Raw genomic sequence first — 18456 nt, forward strand, 5'->3', positions numbered from 1 at the left:
GGTTCGGGTGGACCGTCTGTGTATTCTGTGTGGGTTGGCGTGCCTTCAGGGTCCTTAGGTTGACCCCTTTGTGCTGTTGGCAGCTAGTACAGCCCCTTTGGTTTTTGAGGTTTTTGGTTGTTGGTACACCTGTATGTGTCCTCAGGTTGGGCCTTCTGTATGTTTTTTGTTTGGCTGATTGGCAAGCCGTCTGCGGTTCTATCAGCAAGTCCTTTAGGTTCTTGTCCTCTGCGGCGGGAATTTTCCCTAAGAGGTGATCCCATATTTTCTTGGGACGTATCATACCCTATGTGGGTTACTTGTAGCTATTGCATAGCTCTGTCCTGTGCTGGGAAGGTGTGGTTGCCCATTTTCGGGTTCTCTGCCTTTCTTGGCATCACAATATACCGCTGGTGTGGTCTCTTGTGTCTTGTCCGGGCGCAGCTTGCGCTACTCCAGGTTATGTCCATCTCGGTTTTCTCTACATTGCTCGACCAGACTGGCATGCGGTCTCCGATGGCGTGTTGTGGCATTTCCGCCTTCCTGTCCAGCGTTTCGGCCTGGTCCTCTGTCTGGTGTTCCAGGGGGGCTGGATTTCTCCCGGCTTTCCTGTGTTCTGGTTGACGGCTTGGGTACGTCCTCCGTGTCTTCCCTTTTTTCTCTTCTGGCTGGTCCCACTTCTCTTCGTGGGTCGGTGTGTGTCTATTGAACGATCCTCCTTTGGGGATTGTTCTGCATTTCCCTGGCCTCTGCCCTCGGCCTGCGCCTGGCTTGTTCTGGGTGCACTGCTCCATGGTACTGTCAGCTGCTGGCTGCACACGCCTGCTTGTTCTGGTCCACCGCCATGGCCCTTATTGTGTTCCCTTGTGCCCCTGCCTCTTGTTCTGCTGGGGTTTTGCGCACCTGTGCGTTTTTTCTTATGCCTGTGTTTCTTGGCTGTGGGGCCGTTCCTGCCTTGCCTGCTTCCTTGCGGGTGATGCCTGTTCAGTTGGCCTCTGTCGCTGTGTGTTTTCCTACGGCAGGCTCTGCCTCCGGTTCTACCTCTTCTCCCTGGAGTTGGGGTCGTTCTTTTCCTCCTGGGTGCTCCTCTGCGGCTGACTGTCCCTACGAGGTTTTGTGGCCGTTGTGCCTTGAATGGGCTTGTGGTCTCCTAGTCTTCCCTTCACCTTGTTCTTGCATACTTCTGCTTGGTGGGGGCTGGGCTGCCCTTCTTGTCCACGTGGCACGTCCCCTGCTGGGGTCCTGTGTTTCTTCCTACTGGGGAGGTTCTCTCGCAGGCCCTCTTCCCCTCTGGGTATGGCTAGGGTATCTATTCTACATTAAGGAATCTGCAGCTAGTAGTCTCTATCACATGTACAAGTTACTTATCTTCGGTAACAATGTATCTGGTAGAGACGATTCTAGCCACAGATTCCTTCACGACCCGCCCTTCCTCCCCGTTCTGCGAGGACCCTTCAGCTTGGTCTTCTGCACTCGCCTCCCTTCGGGTGGCATTTGTCTTCTGCGGATGCTCTCTTTCTCTCCCTCCCTGGCGGGGTGCTTCGTTCTGTTTAATTGTTTCCCCTCCTTCTTTTCTGGTGATTGGACGGTAGGTTAATGTGTACTTTTGCATCCCTGCACCCTAGTTCTTCCAGTGTGGGGCCTATTCATACTCTCCTACGCAATCCTCTGGGTTGGAGTTTCTTGGCTGTGCCTCAGCCCTTAGCTTTTTACAGGGGATATGACTCTCCTTGACGGTGTTCTCTTGAGGTGCTTTGTCGTTACTCCTCTGTTCCGGCCTTGTTGCCCTTCACTATTAAAGATTGTGGTTGCAGCCTTTCTGTCGTCTGCCACGTCATTTTTAACATGTTTTTTCTGCTTCCAGGGAGGTTATTGTCTTTGCTTTGCAGGGTTGCTTCTCAGAGCGGTGCTCTGCTCTTTCCTTTCCATGACTTTCAGTAACGCAGTGCTTGGCACTGTCCCTAATGGTGCTGTTCCACACCATACACTTCTTCACTTTTTTGTTTCACTGATTTTTTTCGCACACTGTTCCCATACTCTCACAGTTTTGTTTGTGATGGCTCTGCGTTGTGGCGCGGAAACGTTCTCAGAAGAAAACTGACATCAGCACGCTGGGGTGGGACTTATGTGACCTTGCTGACATCACATCCGTGGACGACGTCAGGGTGGGGTCGCGTGGTACTGCCCCCGGTGCGCAGAGATGCTGTGGCAAAGATTTTTTCCGGGTCCAGTCTCACGCCTGGGGATAATACTACCTTAAGGAATCTGCGGCTAGAATCTTCTCTACCAGGTACATCGTTACCGAAGGTAAGTAACTTGTACATTTGGAAATTACACTTATAAAATTTAATAAGGCAATTCCAGTGTTATCTTATGGGAGAGGTAGGCCTTGCAATAGTAAAAAACGAATTTGTTTTCTTCACTACTAGGACTTGTAAAACTTAAATGTACATGTCCAACTTTTTAAATAAATTGGACCCTGCCCTCTGGTCTGTCCAGGGCCTACCATAGGGGTGACTTATTTGTATTAAAAAGGAAAGTTTGGGCATGCCAAAAGGTTTATTTTGCCAGGTCGACATGGCAGTTTAAAACTATATATGCAGGCTCTGCATTGGCAAGCCTGAGATTTTTTTAAAGGGTTACTTAAGTGGGTGGCACAATCAGTGCTGCAGGCCCCCTAGAAGCCTTTAATTTACAGGCCCTGGGCACATGTAGTGCCCACCTTACTAGGAACCTGCACGTAAATTAAATATGCCTACTGGGTAGAAGTCAATTCTACCATGTTCTATGGAGAGAGCACAAGCACTGATTAGCAGTTGTAAACAGTGGTGGCTCGCATTGGCGTGCTGCGGGGCGGTGGGACGGGGGAGGGTAGGGTGGGGGTTAGTAAACTCGGACATACGACGGAACGGAGGAAAGTAATTATTATGTTCCTCCGTTCCATCGTATGTCCGAGTTTACTACCCCAACCCTGCCCCTCCCCTGCCTCACCGCCCCACAGCGCCCTATGCAAGCCGCCACTGGTTGCGAAGATTCCAAATGCCAGTTAAAACAAAGTCAGCAAAAAACAGGAGGTCTGAAGGCAAAAAGAGGAAAATCACGCCAAGGATGCCAGGTCTAACCATTGTCTATAAAACCTAGCCTCAGACCTCACATCATGGTCCTGTCCCAATTATGCTTGAACATTCTTCTGCTGTGGGGTCTTCCAGGAACTTATATTGGCATGTTCTGGGAGTGCAGTCCTTTCCACCACGTGTACAGGTTTACCTCCTAATCAATTCTTCCATGTCACTATCGGCATTTTCAAAAGGGGGATTATTTTAAATGCTGCTGCTGCCGCAATTGCTAAATTCCATCTTCACCATACTGTTATATTAAGTGATGTTACTTCGATTTGTATGACGCAACTTATTACCTGTGAGGGGATCCGGGCACTGGAGCAGGAACGTCAGTCAGGTGGGTCTCCTAATTGATCAGCCTGGTCTTCAGTTTCTTGCGGAAGTTGAGTAGCAAAGGGGCTGTCCTGATGTATTGAAGGAGTTCATTTCAGGTCTTAGTGGCAATGTAGGAGAAGGAGTGCCATCCTGACCTGCTTCTATGGTTGCGGGGGACACGTGCAAGGGCAGCTGAGGCTGAGCGTAGCTGTCTGGTAGGATAGTAGAGATGAAGTTGGTCTTTGAGATATTCAAGTCCGGTGTTGTGGAGGGCATATTGGCGTGGATGAGCAGCTTGGATTTGCATAGTTTGTGGATGGGTAGCCAATGTAGTCCAGTGAGGTAGGCGGTGATAGGAGCTCTTGTGGGGATATCTAGGTTGAGTATGGTGGCGGTGTTTTGGATGGTGTGGAGTATTGGAGTGAGCTGTTTGAAGATGCCAACGTAAAATGTGTTGCCGTAGTCTAGTCTGCTGGTTATGAGGGCCTGGGTGACTGTGCTTCTCGTGTATGTGGGGAGTCAGTTGAAAATTTTGCAGAGCTTTCTAAGAATGAGGAAGCAGGATGAGGTCACAGCATTGACCTGTGTGTTCATTGTGAGTTTGTCATTTAGGATGATGCAGAGGTTTCTGGCACGGTCTGTGGGGGTGGGCCCTACTTTGGCCGGCCACCAGGAGAAGTCCCATGGGGAGCTCTTGTTTCCAGAAAGCAGGATAGCTATTTTGTATATGTTGTGTTTTAGGCAGTTTTCCCTCATCGGTTGGTCATGCCGGAGGTGAAGTTAGTCCTGGTGGTTGTATTTTTATCAGAGAGGGAGAGAATGAGCTGTGTCTCATCAGCTCAAGAGACCATTTTCATGTCATGGACTCTCATGATGAGGTGAGGGGTGCCATTTGCATGTTGAAAAGGGTTGGGCAGAGGAAGGATCCTTGAGGGACTCCGCAAACTAGCTTCTTTGGCTTGGAGGTGTATGGGGGAGGAGTCTGATTTGTTGTGTTCTGTTGGAGGGAAAGGAGATGATTCATCTCAGGGCAGCACCTTGAATTCATGAGTCATGAAGTCTAGAGATGAGCGTGCTGTGGAATATGGTACCTAAGGCCACTGACAGGCAGAGGAGGATGAGAGCAGTGCTTTCCCTCTGTCTGTGATAGTCCGGATGTCTTCTGTTGCTGTGAAGAAGGCAGTTTCTGGGCTGTGACTGCTGCAGAACCCTCACTGAGGAATGTCCAGGAGGTGGTGCTGTTCTAGGTGAGAGGAGAGTTCCTTTTGATCTCTTTCTCCATGTCATTGGACAGGAACGGTAGGAGCGAGATGGGTCTGTAGTAGCAGAGTTATTCCTGGTTTTCTGAGGGTTTCATCAGAAGCGCTGTGACCTCTGCATGTCTCCAGTTATCTGGGATGGTTCAACTAAGGATGGAAGTGTTGATTATAGTGGTGAGGTTGGTGCTGATCAGTGTTCTTCGCAGGTTGTAGATATGGTGAGGGCAGGATTCATTGGGGGCGCAGTGTATGGATTTTCTTCATAATTCTCACGGTGTCTTCCATGGTGCAGGGGGCTCCAGTTAATTCGTTGATGGGCGTTCTTGGTAGTGGTGGGCAGTTGCCCAATGATGTCTTCTGCAGTGGGTTGGAGTGCGAAGTTACTGTAGCTCATGAGTATTTTGTTAATGAAGAAGTCAGAGAGGCGGTTGCAGAGGTCCTGTGAAGGGATAATGGAGTTGGTGGTTGCAGTTGGGTTGGAGAGTTGTCTGACGATGCTGAAAAGCTCTTTGATAAAGCTGAAGCAGGATTTCAGCCTCTTTTCGAGGGCTGCTTTTCCTGGCTTCTTTGAACTGGACATGACCCCTTCTTAGTGCGGATTTGTAGGTGTCTCTTGAGGTGCTGTCTTGGCTGATTCACAGTCTTCTCTCTCATTGTTTACACTAATACTGACTGCTAAATACAGTTCTTCCTAACACTTAACAGTGGTTTGAAGAAAAGGAGTAGGGTTTTCTCTGAGGAGCAGCCTACCCATGCACTGACTTATCAGGCTCAGGCACTAGTGGGTGAGCATACACAAACTGGGTTGTCACCACCCCCATTGGCTTCTACTGTCCTCTACTCCTACAGCAAAGTCCAGTGAAGACAAGGAATATCATTACACCAAAGAGGAAGGAAGCCATTCAGCATGATTCAGTATGTATCATAATCTTTTCCAAAGCAATGTAGGCTTTTCCCTGCTCATTCTTTTTCACACATCTGTCACCAAGAGTCTATATGCCGCACCTTGGCATGGAGATTTCTGCCCTTGATCATGCGGAAGAATCTTGATAAATTCCTCGCTCTATCCTCATTACTTCCAAAACACTCGAGAATGAATACATCATTGTGTCAGGCTGTGTACCTGCTGTAGTATGTGTCTATAAGAATAGGACAAGTATATTTCCCTGCTCTACTTCGGTAACGCTGTCAAAGAATTAACAGTGTCAAAATGCTGGTATTCCTCATCACCAAACAATTGTCTGTTGTTATGGTCAGTTATAATATGCAGGTGTTTTCAAGAAAGTTAACAGGTATGTAGTTCATTTTCTATTCAAGTTCTCAGTATGTGTCTTATCAGAAATTTAGTGCTGGTGGCCAGCCTAGAATATTACATTTTGAGCTCGTCAAAACTGAACGAAAGGTTGTTCCCTCACTAATAAAACAGATGCAGTGTATAGCTAGTACAAATTATTGGTTTACTTTGATTCTGGTTTTGTTATGTAAAAATCTATTCTTTCTTACAGTGTTCTTAAGGCCGCAGAGGAATTTGGAGTCAGTAGATCCACAATTTACAATAAGAAGAAAAATAGAGCAAATGAGAGAAGAGAAAGAGCTAATGGACACCCTTCGTGAGGTACTGTACGGAAGAGGTGACACCCCTTGCCAGATTGCATTAGTAGCTACCTTACAAGTATACTTGCATGAGAATCATTTGGTTATTATAATATAATAAGGGATGGGCTTGCAATGGGCAAAAGCTACAGTTTGAAAACCATATTTTAATAAGCAGATTAATAGTGATATGGTGTGGGATGAGGACCTGTTACATACTCTCTGGCCTCCCATGACCTTACCTGGATGAATGCTTGACAACATACACTTATCTTGCTTCACTGCTGTTCAGAGGTGCTCCATGCAATTGTGTGTTGCTTTGTTAGCAGAGAACACAGCTCTGCTACACTAGGTATTCACCCAAAGATAAATCGTGTCCATAGAAGAGACCGGCAACTGCCCACTGTAGGAAGCTACTAATTGGGAGGAATTGAGATTCTAGTGAGGGGCACATACCTTTTTACTCGTACCTCTAAGGGATGGACCTACAGACTTCTTTGAGTAAAATCCTCGTAATCCTTTATAAGTGGATCCTTCTAGTCCCCATAACTATGATGTGTGTTTGTTTTTACATGTAGCCTGCATGGAACTAATTTGATGTATGACCAGTTCGTTGCACAGGGCTCCAATTCTAGCTTCCCTGTTTTGGAGCACACCCAGAGTCTTTGCCCAGACATAGTTTGACGATTGTCTGGTTTTTGGCTACAGAATGCATTCAGACCAGTCCACAAAGTGCTGACCAAAACCACTTTGAGATCCAGCAGAGAGTGGCTCCATGATCTGCCTGGAGATAGGTTAACCCTGCTCAGGGTGTTTTTCTTGGGTGAGACCTGTCGTGCTGTGAAGAGGGCAGTCTTGAGAACTCCAAGATCCTTCTCAGGAAATCTTAGAGGCACCTGAGCAATACACTTTACCTTCATTTTGTGCATGCTCTTAATCTCCTTCGCTGAGGCCCAGAAATAAGTCGGCAATGCTGTTCTTCACATTTGGGTTGTGATAGTTGAATGTGGCACCCAAAGTTCATTAGCCCAGAAATTGTACCTCTTGAGCCAGAAGGTTGTATTTGTCCGAACGACTGCTGAACCAGCAGGGAAATACCCCTGGACAGAAACAAGATTCTAGAACAGAATTTTGGTGGGAACATGCCTAATTATCTAAAATGGCCCCCAAATAAGAAGAAACTGTACTGTGCACTCTAGAGAGTAGTTGGCTCCTGACCAGGAATGCAAAAAACTAGGCCTGGTGGGCCAAAACTTATGTGGAGGTCTTCTTGAGGAAGCGAGCTACCCAGGAATCCTGAGGACCAAGTCTGCAGGCCATCAATGATTGCTCAAAATCTATTATCAAAATGTGTGACCAAAACAGTTTTCTAATGCTAGAAACATATATTTGCAAAGAAATAATCAATCCAACAGAATTTTTCGCTAACAAGCAATATATTAAAATCCCTCCCAATAGTCAATAGCCAGTGAGTTCCACAATGATGATCCCTATCCAGGAGTATCTAAACCAAGAAGCCATTTGCATACCACAATTCGGCTAGACACGAATATACAAAGGAATCTAAACCCCATTTTCTCATGAAGATAGGGAGACCCCTGACGAAGAGAGATAACAGGGTCTCCTATTGAACCTGTGTCTGGTGCCCACCTAGAACCAACCTCCAGATCGCAAGGGCCTTGCTAACTGGACACTGGAACTTGAACTTTTGGGCTTGCCCATTCACATCTTAAAATCAGCATTTTCCGTGAGTTGAAATCAGTTTTCATTTGGATGCTGGGTTATTGAGTTTTGAATGCATTCTGTATTTTTTGCTTTGTGACATTTATCCAAATTCTCATATGCCTGGACTCAAAGCTGCTAAGCTGTTTTAGCTTGCATCAATCTCCCCAGAGACATTTTGAGAAAGGACAGACATGATAGCATATCTTATACATTGTAATGATCTCTCTCTCTGATGACATTTAAATCCATTAACCACTGACTCAAACAAATTCATATGAAGAGGATTAAGACACTGTGGTCTCAGAGGTCAGCCATGAAACCTACTATTTGTCCCAAAGGATAACAATGCCCATATTTTTTTAGCTGAAGCTCTTTGCAACACAATCTCTGTAAAATGTCTTTGAAGTTATATGTCGGGCTCAGAAGATATTAGCACTTTCTAGATTTAATTGTTTGCTATTTCTGTTCCACATTTCCCATACGTAAAATATAAAAACAAAAATTAAATGGTATACCTGTGGTATACACTGTATTTATGGTCTGTGATCATTTGTCATACTGCATCTGAGATCCACTTCCATTACCACCTCCCAGACTAAGCTTTGATGGCTCAACCTAAATGCTTTTGGAGATGCAAGTGTAGAAAGGGAATCCCTTGGTTATATAATTGGAGTCCAGCAGTACCTGAGATCCTGTTACCCCAGTGGCATGCATTAGTTCCCACCCCAGAAAATGCACTTACCCCAACAAACACCCCTTCCCCCCCCACCGTACTCGGGGGGGGGGGGGGAAAGGCCACACATCATACCTGCCAAATTGGCGGCCTGTCTTGCAGTCCCGAACAAAGCCACCCACCTTCTCAAAAAGGGATTAACCAACTGCTGGTAGCAAATCTGAAAAGGCTGTGTTTCTCTTACAGTGAAATCTTCACAGCCGCTGCCCCTGAGTTCTGCTTCACAGGTTTTAGCAGTATATCAGTTCTCTTCCCATCTTTTGTAGAGCACCTAAACCAAGACTTAAATCCAGACACTTTTGCATACAAGTGACTGAATCATATCCTCTCAGACAAGATCATAAACTTTTTTTTTAAGTAATTCAAAATTCTGCGACTCCTTGATGTACATGGGAATACAAATCCCGAAACGTGCCCTGGCCATGCTTAATACTTTGTTACCCATTGTGCACCTCTCAGCGTGGGACACAACTACAGCCGTTTTATGGCTCATGGCTTCATGAGAACTCCAAGTGATTGGGGCAACAGTGACGCTGGTCTTTGACGATGCATGGTATAGATATCTATTCCCATATAAGGAAGAGTAAAGTCTAATAAATAAGCTGCTAATTAGGGGCGGATCCCCTGTTGGAGCGGAGGAGCATCTCCCCACTTAACTTACCCCCAAAGTCCCAGAGATTAAAAATATAATGGTAATTTATTACCACTTTATTTTTCATCCCGTCCCGAACTGAGTGTCGGGCGGAGCCTGCTGAGTGACAGCAGCAAGGAGGAGGGTGGGCTGTACATGCACTGTTTAAAGTGCACATCTTTTTTGCCAACCATCTTGTGAAGGCCAGCCACACATACGCACTTTAAAAATCTCTAACCCAGCTGTCTTCAGCTGGGTTAGAGCAAGTGCAGGCCTCCAGTGCGCTGTGGAGCGCCGAGTGAGGCTTCTCCCTCCAATCAGGGAGCTGCTCTTATGCAATGGGAGCAGCATCAGGATTGGTCAACGGAGTTTCCTGGTGGCCTGGCTGCAGTTGCAGAAAGAAGAGGTCCGGTGCAAAGACTAGGTAAGCGTTTGATTATATTTGTATTTATTTTGTTTGCGCCCGCCCTCTCCCCTTCCCATAGATGCCAGCCACCACTGCTGCTAAGGTAGTAAACCTGGCAGGCTGAATGTACAGACAAGCCACTTTCAGTCAGTAATTTCCAATACATTTTATGGTAAATCTGCGTCTCTCTGGAATGGAAGATCTGTAGTACTGAGTCACAGGTCGGCAGCTAGAATTGAACAGCAGTGCACAATTTCACCATGGCAACACGCACAGTGCACATACCTTAATTACAACCCATGTCCTATTCTTCTTGGCTGAGCTAACATGTTTTCTGTTGGTGAAATATGAACGAATTGTGCCGCGAGGGAGCTGCCTTCGGAGCCGGTAGAGGGTTCTAGTTTCCCTGGCTCTGTGGTCTGATGAAAGCATTTGATTGTTAAACACATAGATGAACTGATTACAATTTACATTTGCCCTCTTCCATTTATTTAAGTACCTGGTTCTATTAGTGTTCTCTTTTAATGCTTTTGTATCCGATCATATTAGAAAAATGTTTCCTGCCTCCAATTTGTTTTTTGTGATTGGCGTGTTCATTTTCAGTCATTGACCTAGTGGAACATGACTATTTGATTCCATGTTCTCCAGACAGAAGAAAGCATTTGCATAATTAGCTCAGCTCTTCAAACACAAGTTGCCCAGCAGGTTATACCGAATGTCCTCAGCGGATCCCACTCGTTGAAAGATTCTCAGTCCACACATTTTTATGTAGGTCTTTAAAAGACAGAAAATAGCAAATGGCTTGTTTTGAAAGAGTACCAATAGACTCGCATTACACCTATCAACCACATCTTTCCTACACAAGGGATGCTGAATTTGCCTGGCTGCAGTATATATCAGTGTGTGTATACTTACACAATGTGTGATGTGATATATACAAACACACATGCTCAGATAAAAAATGACAGATAAACCTTATGTATGGGTTGGACTTGCACCGAGTTCTTATCAATGATATCACCTCAGATGTCAATAGAGATGTTATCAATGCAGTCATTGAACATGCTGTCGGCGATGTAATATGTGAGGGTACAAGCAGTGCATAGCGAGAGCACAAGTTCTAATTACTTAACACAAATATAACTGGTGAAATTCAGTGTTTTTTTTAGTTTCAAATGTTTAGTTTTAACTGACGTTTCTCCTAACTATAAAGCAACTTTAACCATTGTTTTTAGTGAATTTCTAAGGTTTCTTTTAATGTAAAGAGCGATGTTATGACCATCCCTAAATATAACGTCACTTTACCACTGTTTTGTTCAGTGACTTTCTGAAGTTTTTAAAAAACATAAAGTAGCAATATAAAGGCTGTCATTTTAAGGAAAGCAGGCCCAATGGCTTTCTCAAGGATCCGAACAGCAAAATATAAAAGACTGGCCTATTGGCTTTAGCAAAGGATCCGCACATCAACCATTACAAAGCAGACCTATTGACTTTGTCAAGAAATCACCAAACTAATTTATCCATAACTATAATCCAGTGCCTTTCCAGGTGCCAATGATTTATAATAAATACCGTCTCAAAAAATATTTTAAGAAAGCATTTTCATTCTGAAGAAAAACATGAGTTGAGACTTTTTTCTACATACTTTTAAGGCCACAAAATGTAGCCATAACACCAACTACAAAGGGTCCCTGCCTTCCAGCTGAAGGATTGTACAGTTCCAGTTCAGAGTGCATAAGCTGTCCTGGGGTCATGTACTCAATGACCCAAGAGATTTACTGCAATTTCTTTTAGTGTTCCTAGAGGGCTGCTGCACTTGTTCCAGACTCCCACATCATTTAAAAGAATGCTTTATGGTGCCCCTCCCAGGAGCACCACAAGGATGTATAAATGTAAATAAAAAGCCCTCACAGGGCAGTATGGGGCACTCCCTGCCAAGAGCAGGGACTGTGAAATGACGGCTTCTCCGTTCACTTCATAAATATGTCTGCGTGTGTTTCACCTTTTTAGTATTTTTTAGGGCCCTGGTTCCATCAGGGCACCCAAAAATGTACTCTTTTGAAAAACACATTTTTTAAATAGGCGGACGGGGGGGGGGGGTCGGGGGGGCTGCCTCTCCTGCAGCATCTTTGTTAAAAAAAAGCAGAAACAAAACATTTGTTTTTTTTTAGTGGGTGCCCCATTCCCACCCGGGACACCCACAACATGCTTTATCGTTGGGGACATGGAGGGGAGGCCCTTGCCACTCTATCCTGATCCAAATCCCCGCCAATGGGGGCAAAATGTGTTCCCTATCCTGGGGATGGTGTACCCGTGGGTCTTCTAATGGCTCAGGAATTGGGGAAACACAACTCCCTTACCATAAAATTAACATGCGATGACCGCCCCCCCTTCTCCCTCCCCCCTCCCCCCAGTCCCTGACCAACATCAAGGAGTGTCTATTTGAGAAGGGAGGACATTTAGAAATCATTGTTCTTTTTTTTAGTTCAAGCAATTGAGAAGGATTTTGCTGAAATGATTTTTTTTTCATTTGGCTTTTGTAATACTATGAAAATATGGAGAAAACAATATGTATTTCAAAGCACTATTTTGTGTCTATAATAAGTATTAAGTAACAGTTCTAGGTATGTAAATGATACCCTACAACATAATTCCAAGAAGGTGAAACAGTGTCATTTTGGAGTACTAAGTTTGTAGAAACCATTGTTTATGATAATTACAAAGTGTTTTACATACACTTGTGTTTAACATGCTACCCGTGGTCAAGGACAAAACGTTTTGGGTTTTCTGCTGAATAAACATTTTTTGCATAGCAGCTCTTGAGTGTGTGGCTAAAAATATTTATCCAAACTCGTTACCTGACGATATATATAATACATGGGATTCTGCAATCTCTGTCGACTTCTGACGCACTCTGTTGCGATTATAAAGAAAAGATGTCAGAAGTCCGCTGTAATAACTTATTACAGTTGAGTTCTGATGTTACACCGTCTGCAACCAGGTGAAAGGCAGGTCAGGTCACGGAGCGGCTGTTTAAAGCAACGAAAAATAAATGCTGCTTTTCTTTCTTTTGCTCTGTGTTTAGGTCTCGGCCTGACGTAAGCGGCGTCGTCATACGAGGCTTCTTGGAATCGATACGATTCCAGAAGCCGTGTCCCAGCTCCGCCTTCTATTTTAATTTGTGCGCGTCGTTTGGCGTCACAAATTATGCCAAAGGCAGTGCAATGATTGCACCTAAGGCATGTCAATCGCTGCTTGTTGCCACTCTGTCTCCTTTTAGCCCCGCCCAGCGGGATTGGATCGATTACCCGTGGCGTGACACAGTAGGTTTATTATTAGCTTGCCGCACTTTATTACTTTGATCGGAGCGTGGTGCCCGCTTCAGGGACACCGCGCTCTGTTTATTTACTTATTTTTGGATGTTCAGGGCTTCGGCGTGCACAGCTCTGGTGCAGAATGCACAGCTCTGGTGTACATCTTACGTGCGACTCTCTTGTTTCGGATCCGTCTGCCTCGTCACTTTTTTTTTTGTTAAATGTTCATCCTGGTGGAATTTCATGTCAGCATTACAGACGAGGTTACTGCAGCCGAAACTCTCACAGAGAGCTCGCGCCTCTCTGCATGGTGAATTCTTGGCTCGTGGATGATGAATAAATGATGCATTTTATTGTGTGTCACTTTGTTTACTCACGAGAATGTCTCCAACATCTTTACAGTGACAAGAAGACTGCACTTGGAGGATATCTCCCCGCCGTCCTATTCACGGAGAAGTAATTTGCTTTAAGTACAGTGACTGTGCCTTTCGGCAGGTTTAGTAGCCTCTAAGCACTGTGGCAAAGTGTTGTGTTGCCAGGTGCGGACCGTCCTGTCGTGAAGGATTTGGAGTGTCGCACAGGCCAACCAACCAGCGGCAGCAATTTCCATCCGGGATGTGCCACTCTCCCTGATACCCGAGTCATGGGGTGCTTGGGGTGTGGCCATAATCCACCGTGGATAGCACTGAGGCTTGTGTAATAATGGGAGGGCGTGCCAGGGGATGTAGCACATAGAGGCATGCGAGGGCCCAGAAGTAACGCATGCTGACGGTCGGGTGTACAGCAACGAGAAGGCGACCTCAGAACCTAAAGAGCAGATGCAGCAGTGCGGTATGTGTTATTCTGATATGTTAGTGGTAAGCATTAAAGTTGATGGGGTTCCTGAGGTTCAGTGTGATCCTAAGGTTTATGGTGGGGGTTATGTTGTGTGCAAGAATGTTTGCACCACATTCAAATTTGAAAAGGATTTTATGGTTTGCAGTGTTTGCACAACGCTAAACAAGCCGACGAATCTGTCGAAAGCAGTATTGAAACACCTTAAAAACATTTACCTAGTGGTTGAAGACAACACTCTGGGCCACTTCTAGGCATATCCCACTGGTGGACGACAGAAAGACAACTGGGGAGATACATCCATGTGTGGATTTATGGAGGACCCTGAATATGGCAAAACCACACTTTCGAGCAGAAGATTTCTACAGTGGAGGGCAATTGGGCTTCCAGATTAAAGCATTTTTTTTGTTGGTGAAGGCACCAAAGGAAACCTCTGGCTATAACTAACTCCAGCACCAGGACCACAAAAATCGGCACATAGGGTGTGCCACACTTGTTCTGGATCATTTATGTTACTAAAGTCTGACTGACCTCCCACTTTCAGCCTCTTCCCATCTTTCATACATTCCTCATACCTCTCCACCCAGTTCATCACATCCTCATCCATTCCGTACCACCAAAACTCTGCCCTGAAAGGTTTCTTAGTCATTGTGTGCCCCAGATGACCTTCATGGGCTATGTCGAACAGTTTCTTTCTGACCTCAACAGGTGGTATTATCCTCTCTCCTCCTACTAATAACTTGTCTCCCATCAACGACACCTCATCCACCACTTTGCCATAAATCCATAAGGCTTTGGGTAGGTACTCTCTTTTAAAACCAATCTGACCACCCCACTTAAAACCTCATCCTGCAACATGGCCTCACTCGACTCCTCACTCCTAACAGAACCTGAAGATCACCGCACCACATTATCTATGCAAGCTACATCACCCTCTTCCTCACTGCTTCACCATCAACTACCTTCCATTCTATAGGCAACCCGTGACAAACAATCTGCCTGCACATTCTGCAATTCAGTTTTGTATTCCAGGGTATACTTATACTCTTGAGACCAAGCAGCTAGCCAGGCATGTCGTGCAGAACCATTTCCAGCACCTCAAAGGGCTTGTGATCTGTTCACAGTTTGACAAGTATTAAAAATGCAATAGGTCTCGCCTTTCATTAAGTTAAAGCCATTTGCTTTGCTATACAATAGCATTAGCAAAGCAAATGGCTTTAACTGTATCAAAGGTGAGACCTGTTGCATTTTCAATGCTTGTTTTAACTCTACTGTGCCAAGCTGAAAGTAGATATTTGTGGAAACATATTTATGTTTTGGATTCCTTTGAATTTTATAAAAACGTTCGAATTTGTATTCATGTGTCTGCTGGGCCTTTTTTTAAGCTGACTTCTATTCAACTGCTTTAAATCTCTTTGTCAACAACTAGCTAACAACGTTTTTATGTTTTTAATTTTGAAATGGTGAGTCTATTTTAATTCTTCATGTTTGCATACATGGCCTCTATTTCATATCAAAGAACCTCACATCATGGATTTAAGTGGTTAATGGGAAAGGTGATGGTTGACCATGTATTATAAAGGATAAAGTACTCCCTGCTGTACATAAGGATATTAAAAGTCCCCTCCGAGTTCCATAACCTTATAAAGGAACTTAGCTTTAGACCTTGTTCCTCTATGTGGCCATGTAACTCTGTGGTGACTTGCAATATCCTTATAATGTACGGCACGTAATACTTTATACCATGTATAGCCAAGACTTGTTACCAGGTAACAGTAATAAAAATACACACACACACCAGAGCTGCTGTACAAACAATATTTAATCAGCAGAAAACTTGCCGCGTTTCGTCTGCATTTTGGAGTGGTGCCTGTGTGTGTGTATATAACCCTGGGCGTAGTTCGCGAAGTAGCGCTACGTGTAGCTACGCAAAGTGCACTTTGCACTACGCGAGCTACGCGTAGCACTTCGTGAACTGCGTAGTACCCTGTTCGCACTGTGCAAGATGCCGTTTTCAAGGATTGCACAGTGCGGACAAGCATCCGGCACTGTGCAATCATTGAAAACGGCATCTTGCACAGTGCGAGCTGTAGTTTTCTGCCGCTCGAGTAGATTTTTACTCGAGCGGCAGCTTTCTCAACGCGGACTGGTAGTTTCTCGTCACGAGCGTACGCGACCACTCGCAATGAGAAACCTGACCTCCCCGCGTTGAGAATCTCGCCGGCAGGTTTATTTTCCATGCTCGCGATTGGCAACTTGGTGTTGCGGATCGCGAACGAGGAAAAAGTCTCGCCGGGATGCCATTTTGCTTGCTCGCGGTCGCCAACTTGACGTTGAGGACCGCGAGCAAGCAAAAAATGACCGCTGCACTATGCTACGCTACGCATGTTTGCACTGTGCTACGTGCAATTCGCGTAGTGCGAAGTAGCGCAAACTTCGCAAACTACGCGAGCGTAGCGTAGTTGTTTGCCCAGGCTTAATATGTATATCACAACTAGTTAAAGCCTTAAGTGGATCGTGATTGCATCCCCCCCAATGGTAATAAATAGCAGGTTAAACATTTGCACATCACATATATGGTGTGTGCCATGGCACTTTTCCTGTGCATTTGCTTTTAAAAAGGTACCTAAATGAAATCTGGCTGAAATGGTGTTAACATATATAAGGTAAAACTAAATTGAAAATGTCATGTGAGTTTTAGGAGAGTTGTATCCCTTTGTAAAGTTATTGTAGTATGCATTCTGTAAGGTAGTAAACTGTGTTTTTCTCATGTCAGTTTCGCTGCTCTGTAGGAAAAAATGTTTAAAGAATGTGAGTTTACTCATTAAGTGGTGTTAATAAGCCAATTTCACTGCTGTGACATTTCTATCAATTTAGAGGAATATATTTTTTTCGTTCATTTTTGCTCACAGAGCATTGAGGGCAGGCTGAAGATTTGCTTACCTGAAGACCTTGGATGTGCCCTGATGGATGGTGTAGTTCTCTGTCATCTAGTGAATCACATCCGCCCTCGATCGGTTGGAAGTATCCATGTACCCTCTCCAGCAGTTGTAAGTAAATGCTTACAAAATGCGATTCCTTTTGGAATGAGTCGTTTATGGGCTACTTTTTGGGAATCCTTATGCAAATTATATTTTATCTGTTGTGTTGATTAGAGGGATGTGTGTGGTATCCTTCCTATGGTGTAGTTTGTAGAGTCGCCAGTATCCTACTTGTGTCTGATGCAATTATTCTTCAAAGAACAACACACGTGAAATCCCCAGTAATCTCTTTTGACCTTTGATTAGTCGGAAAAAATACCTTTGTTCAGTTCGCCATCAAATATACATTGTTTTCACATTCAAATGGAATTTATAAATACAATGATGAAATGACATGGAAAAATGTGAAAAGAAACCTTTGTCTAGAGTATGATTAAAAGAGCGAAGCATTACCTACTGCAATGGAAAAACTCGTTAAATGCTAGTAATTCAGTAACCCGTATTGAGACTTTCTTTAGGGAACCAGAGTGAGTAATCACAGCCCAGCAAACCCTCTGGATGCCTCAACCATCATTGGCAGCCGGTCTAACATTTGATTGAGAAAATGTAGTCCAAATCGTGGTGTTCTAATCTCTGAGAAAGGTCAAGTCACTCAGGGAAACATGCTGCTGATGGAAGCGTGGGGTGAGCTGGTCTGTTGAATGTTAGTGTGGCATGTGGAGAAGAATTGGCTCATATTGTTCTTGGAATTGTGAAACATTTTTTTTAATCATAGTAACCTTTTTTCCTAGTGTTTGAACTGAAATGTCACTAAACCAAACTGCCAAAATCCGATGTAAAATTTACAATAGATAATTATTTGGGTTTGATCAGATGCAATTACACCTTTGCATAAATGTGCCAGGGCGTTTCTTCTCCATGTAGGTGTAACGTCACAAAGGACCCTCCCTGCATGTAGAGAGGAGGTCCATACCTTTAGCTCGCATGTGCGACTTTTCCTGAGACTCTCTCCATGGATGTTAGAACAACATGGACATAACGCCTGTCTTATAATTACTTGCGCCCCCCTCCCCACCCCGTTTGACTGAATAGGGCCTGCTCACTTTAGCACACTCCTCTCGCTGCTAGGCCCGTGGGCCTAGCAGCACATTTTCCTGAGCACGTCTTTAGGAGCCCTTATCAGGAACCGTACATGGTTTCATATCTACCTCAAAGGTGGAGTTAGAGTAAAAATCCTAATCATTAAAATCTCCTCCTTTGCAAGTGTTGATATTTGAAGGCTTGCAAGGCAGGCAAGGATCACATTTCTCCACTCTCTGCATTGCATTTTACCCTGCACCAGACAGGAGCATTCATTTTGTAAGGGGTTTCCACGATCAATTCTGCCCCTATCCCTCTTTGTATACGGTACTATATCGGCCACATCCATGACCTCTCTGGCTTTTGAAATTTTAGGATTTCCTAGTCTTGGGTGTGTCTATCTTTGATATTCTGGTGCGTCTTGATTCTCTGTTTTCTACAATTCTTGGAATCCATTTTTTTTTTTAAATCTGCTTTTGCGGATGGA

At 44.7% G+C, this 18456-nt stretch overlaps 1 protein-coding gene across 3 annotated transcripts in view; it reads left to right on the forward strand.

Moving 5' to 3' along the window:
* LRCH1 (leucine rich repeats and calponin homology domain containing 1) overlaps window positions 1-18456 on the forward strand; it is a 633328-nt gene that overhangs the window by 520502 nt on the left and 94370 nt on the right. For all 3 annotated transcript variants that reach the window (XM_085621846.1, XM_085621844.1, XM_085621845.1), the window contains 2 exons: window positions 6178-6287; window positions 16821-16958. In XM_085621846.1, the coding sequence (XP_085477972.1) occupies window positions 6178-6287; window positions 16821-16958 (248 nt within the window). The remainder of the gene's footprint in view (window positions 1-6177; window positions 6288-16820; window positions 16959-18456) is intronic.

The sequence above is a fragment of the Triturus cristatus genome, chromosome 8 (genome assembly GCF_964204655.1).
Source record: "Triturus cristatus chromosome 8, aTriCri1.1, whole genome shotgun sequence".
In the NCBI taxonomy this organism is placed as follows: Eukaryota; Metazoa; Chordata; class Amphibia; order Caudata; family Salamandridae; genus Triturus; species Triturus cristatus.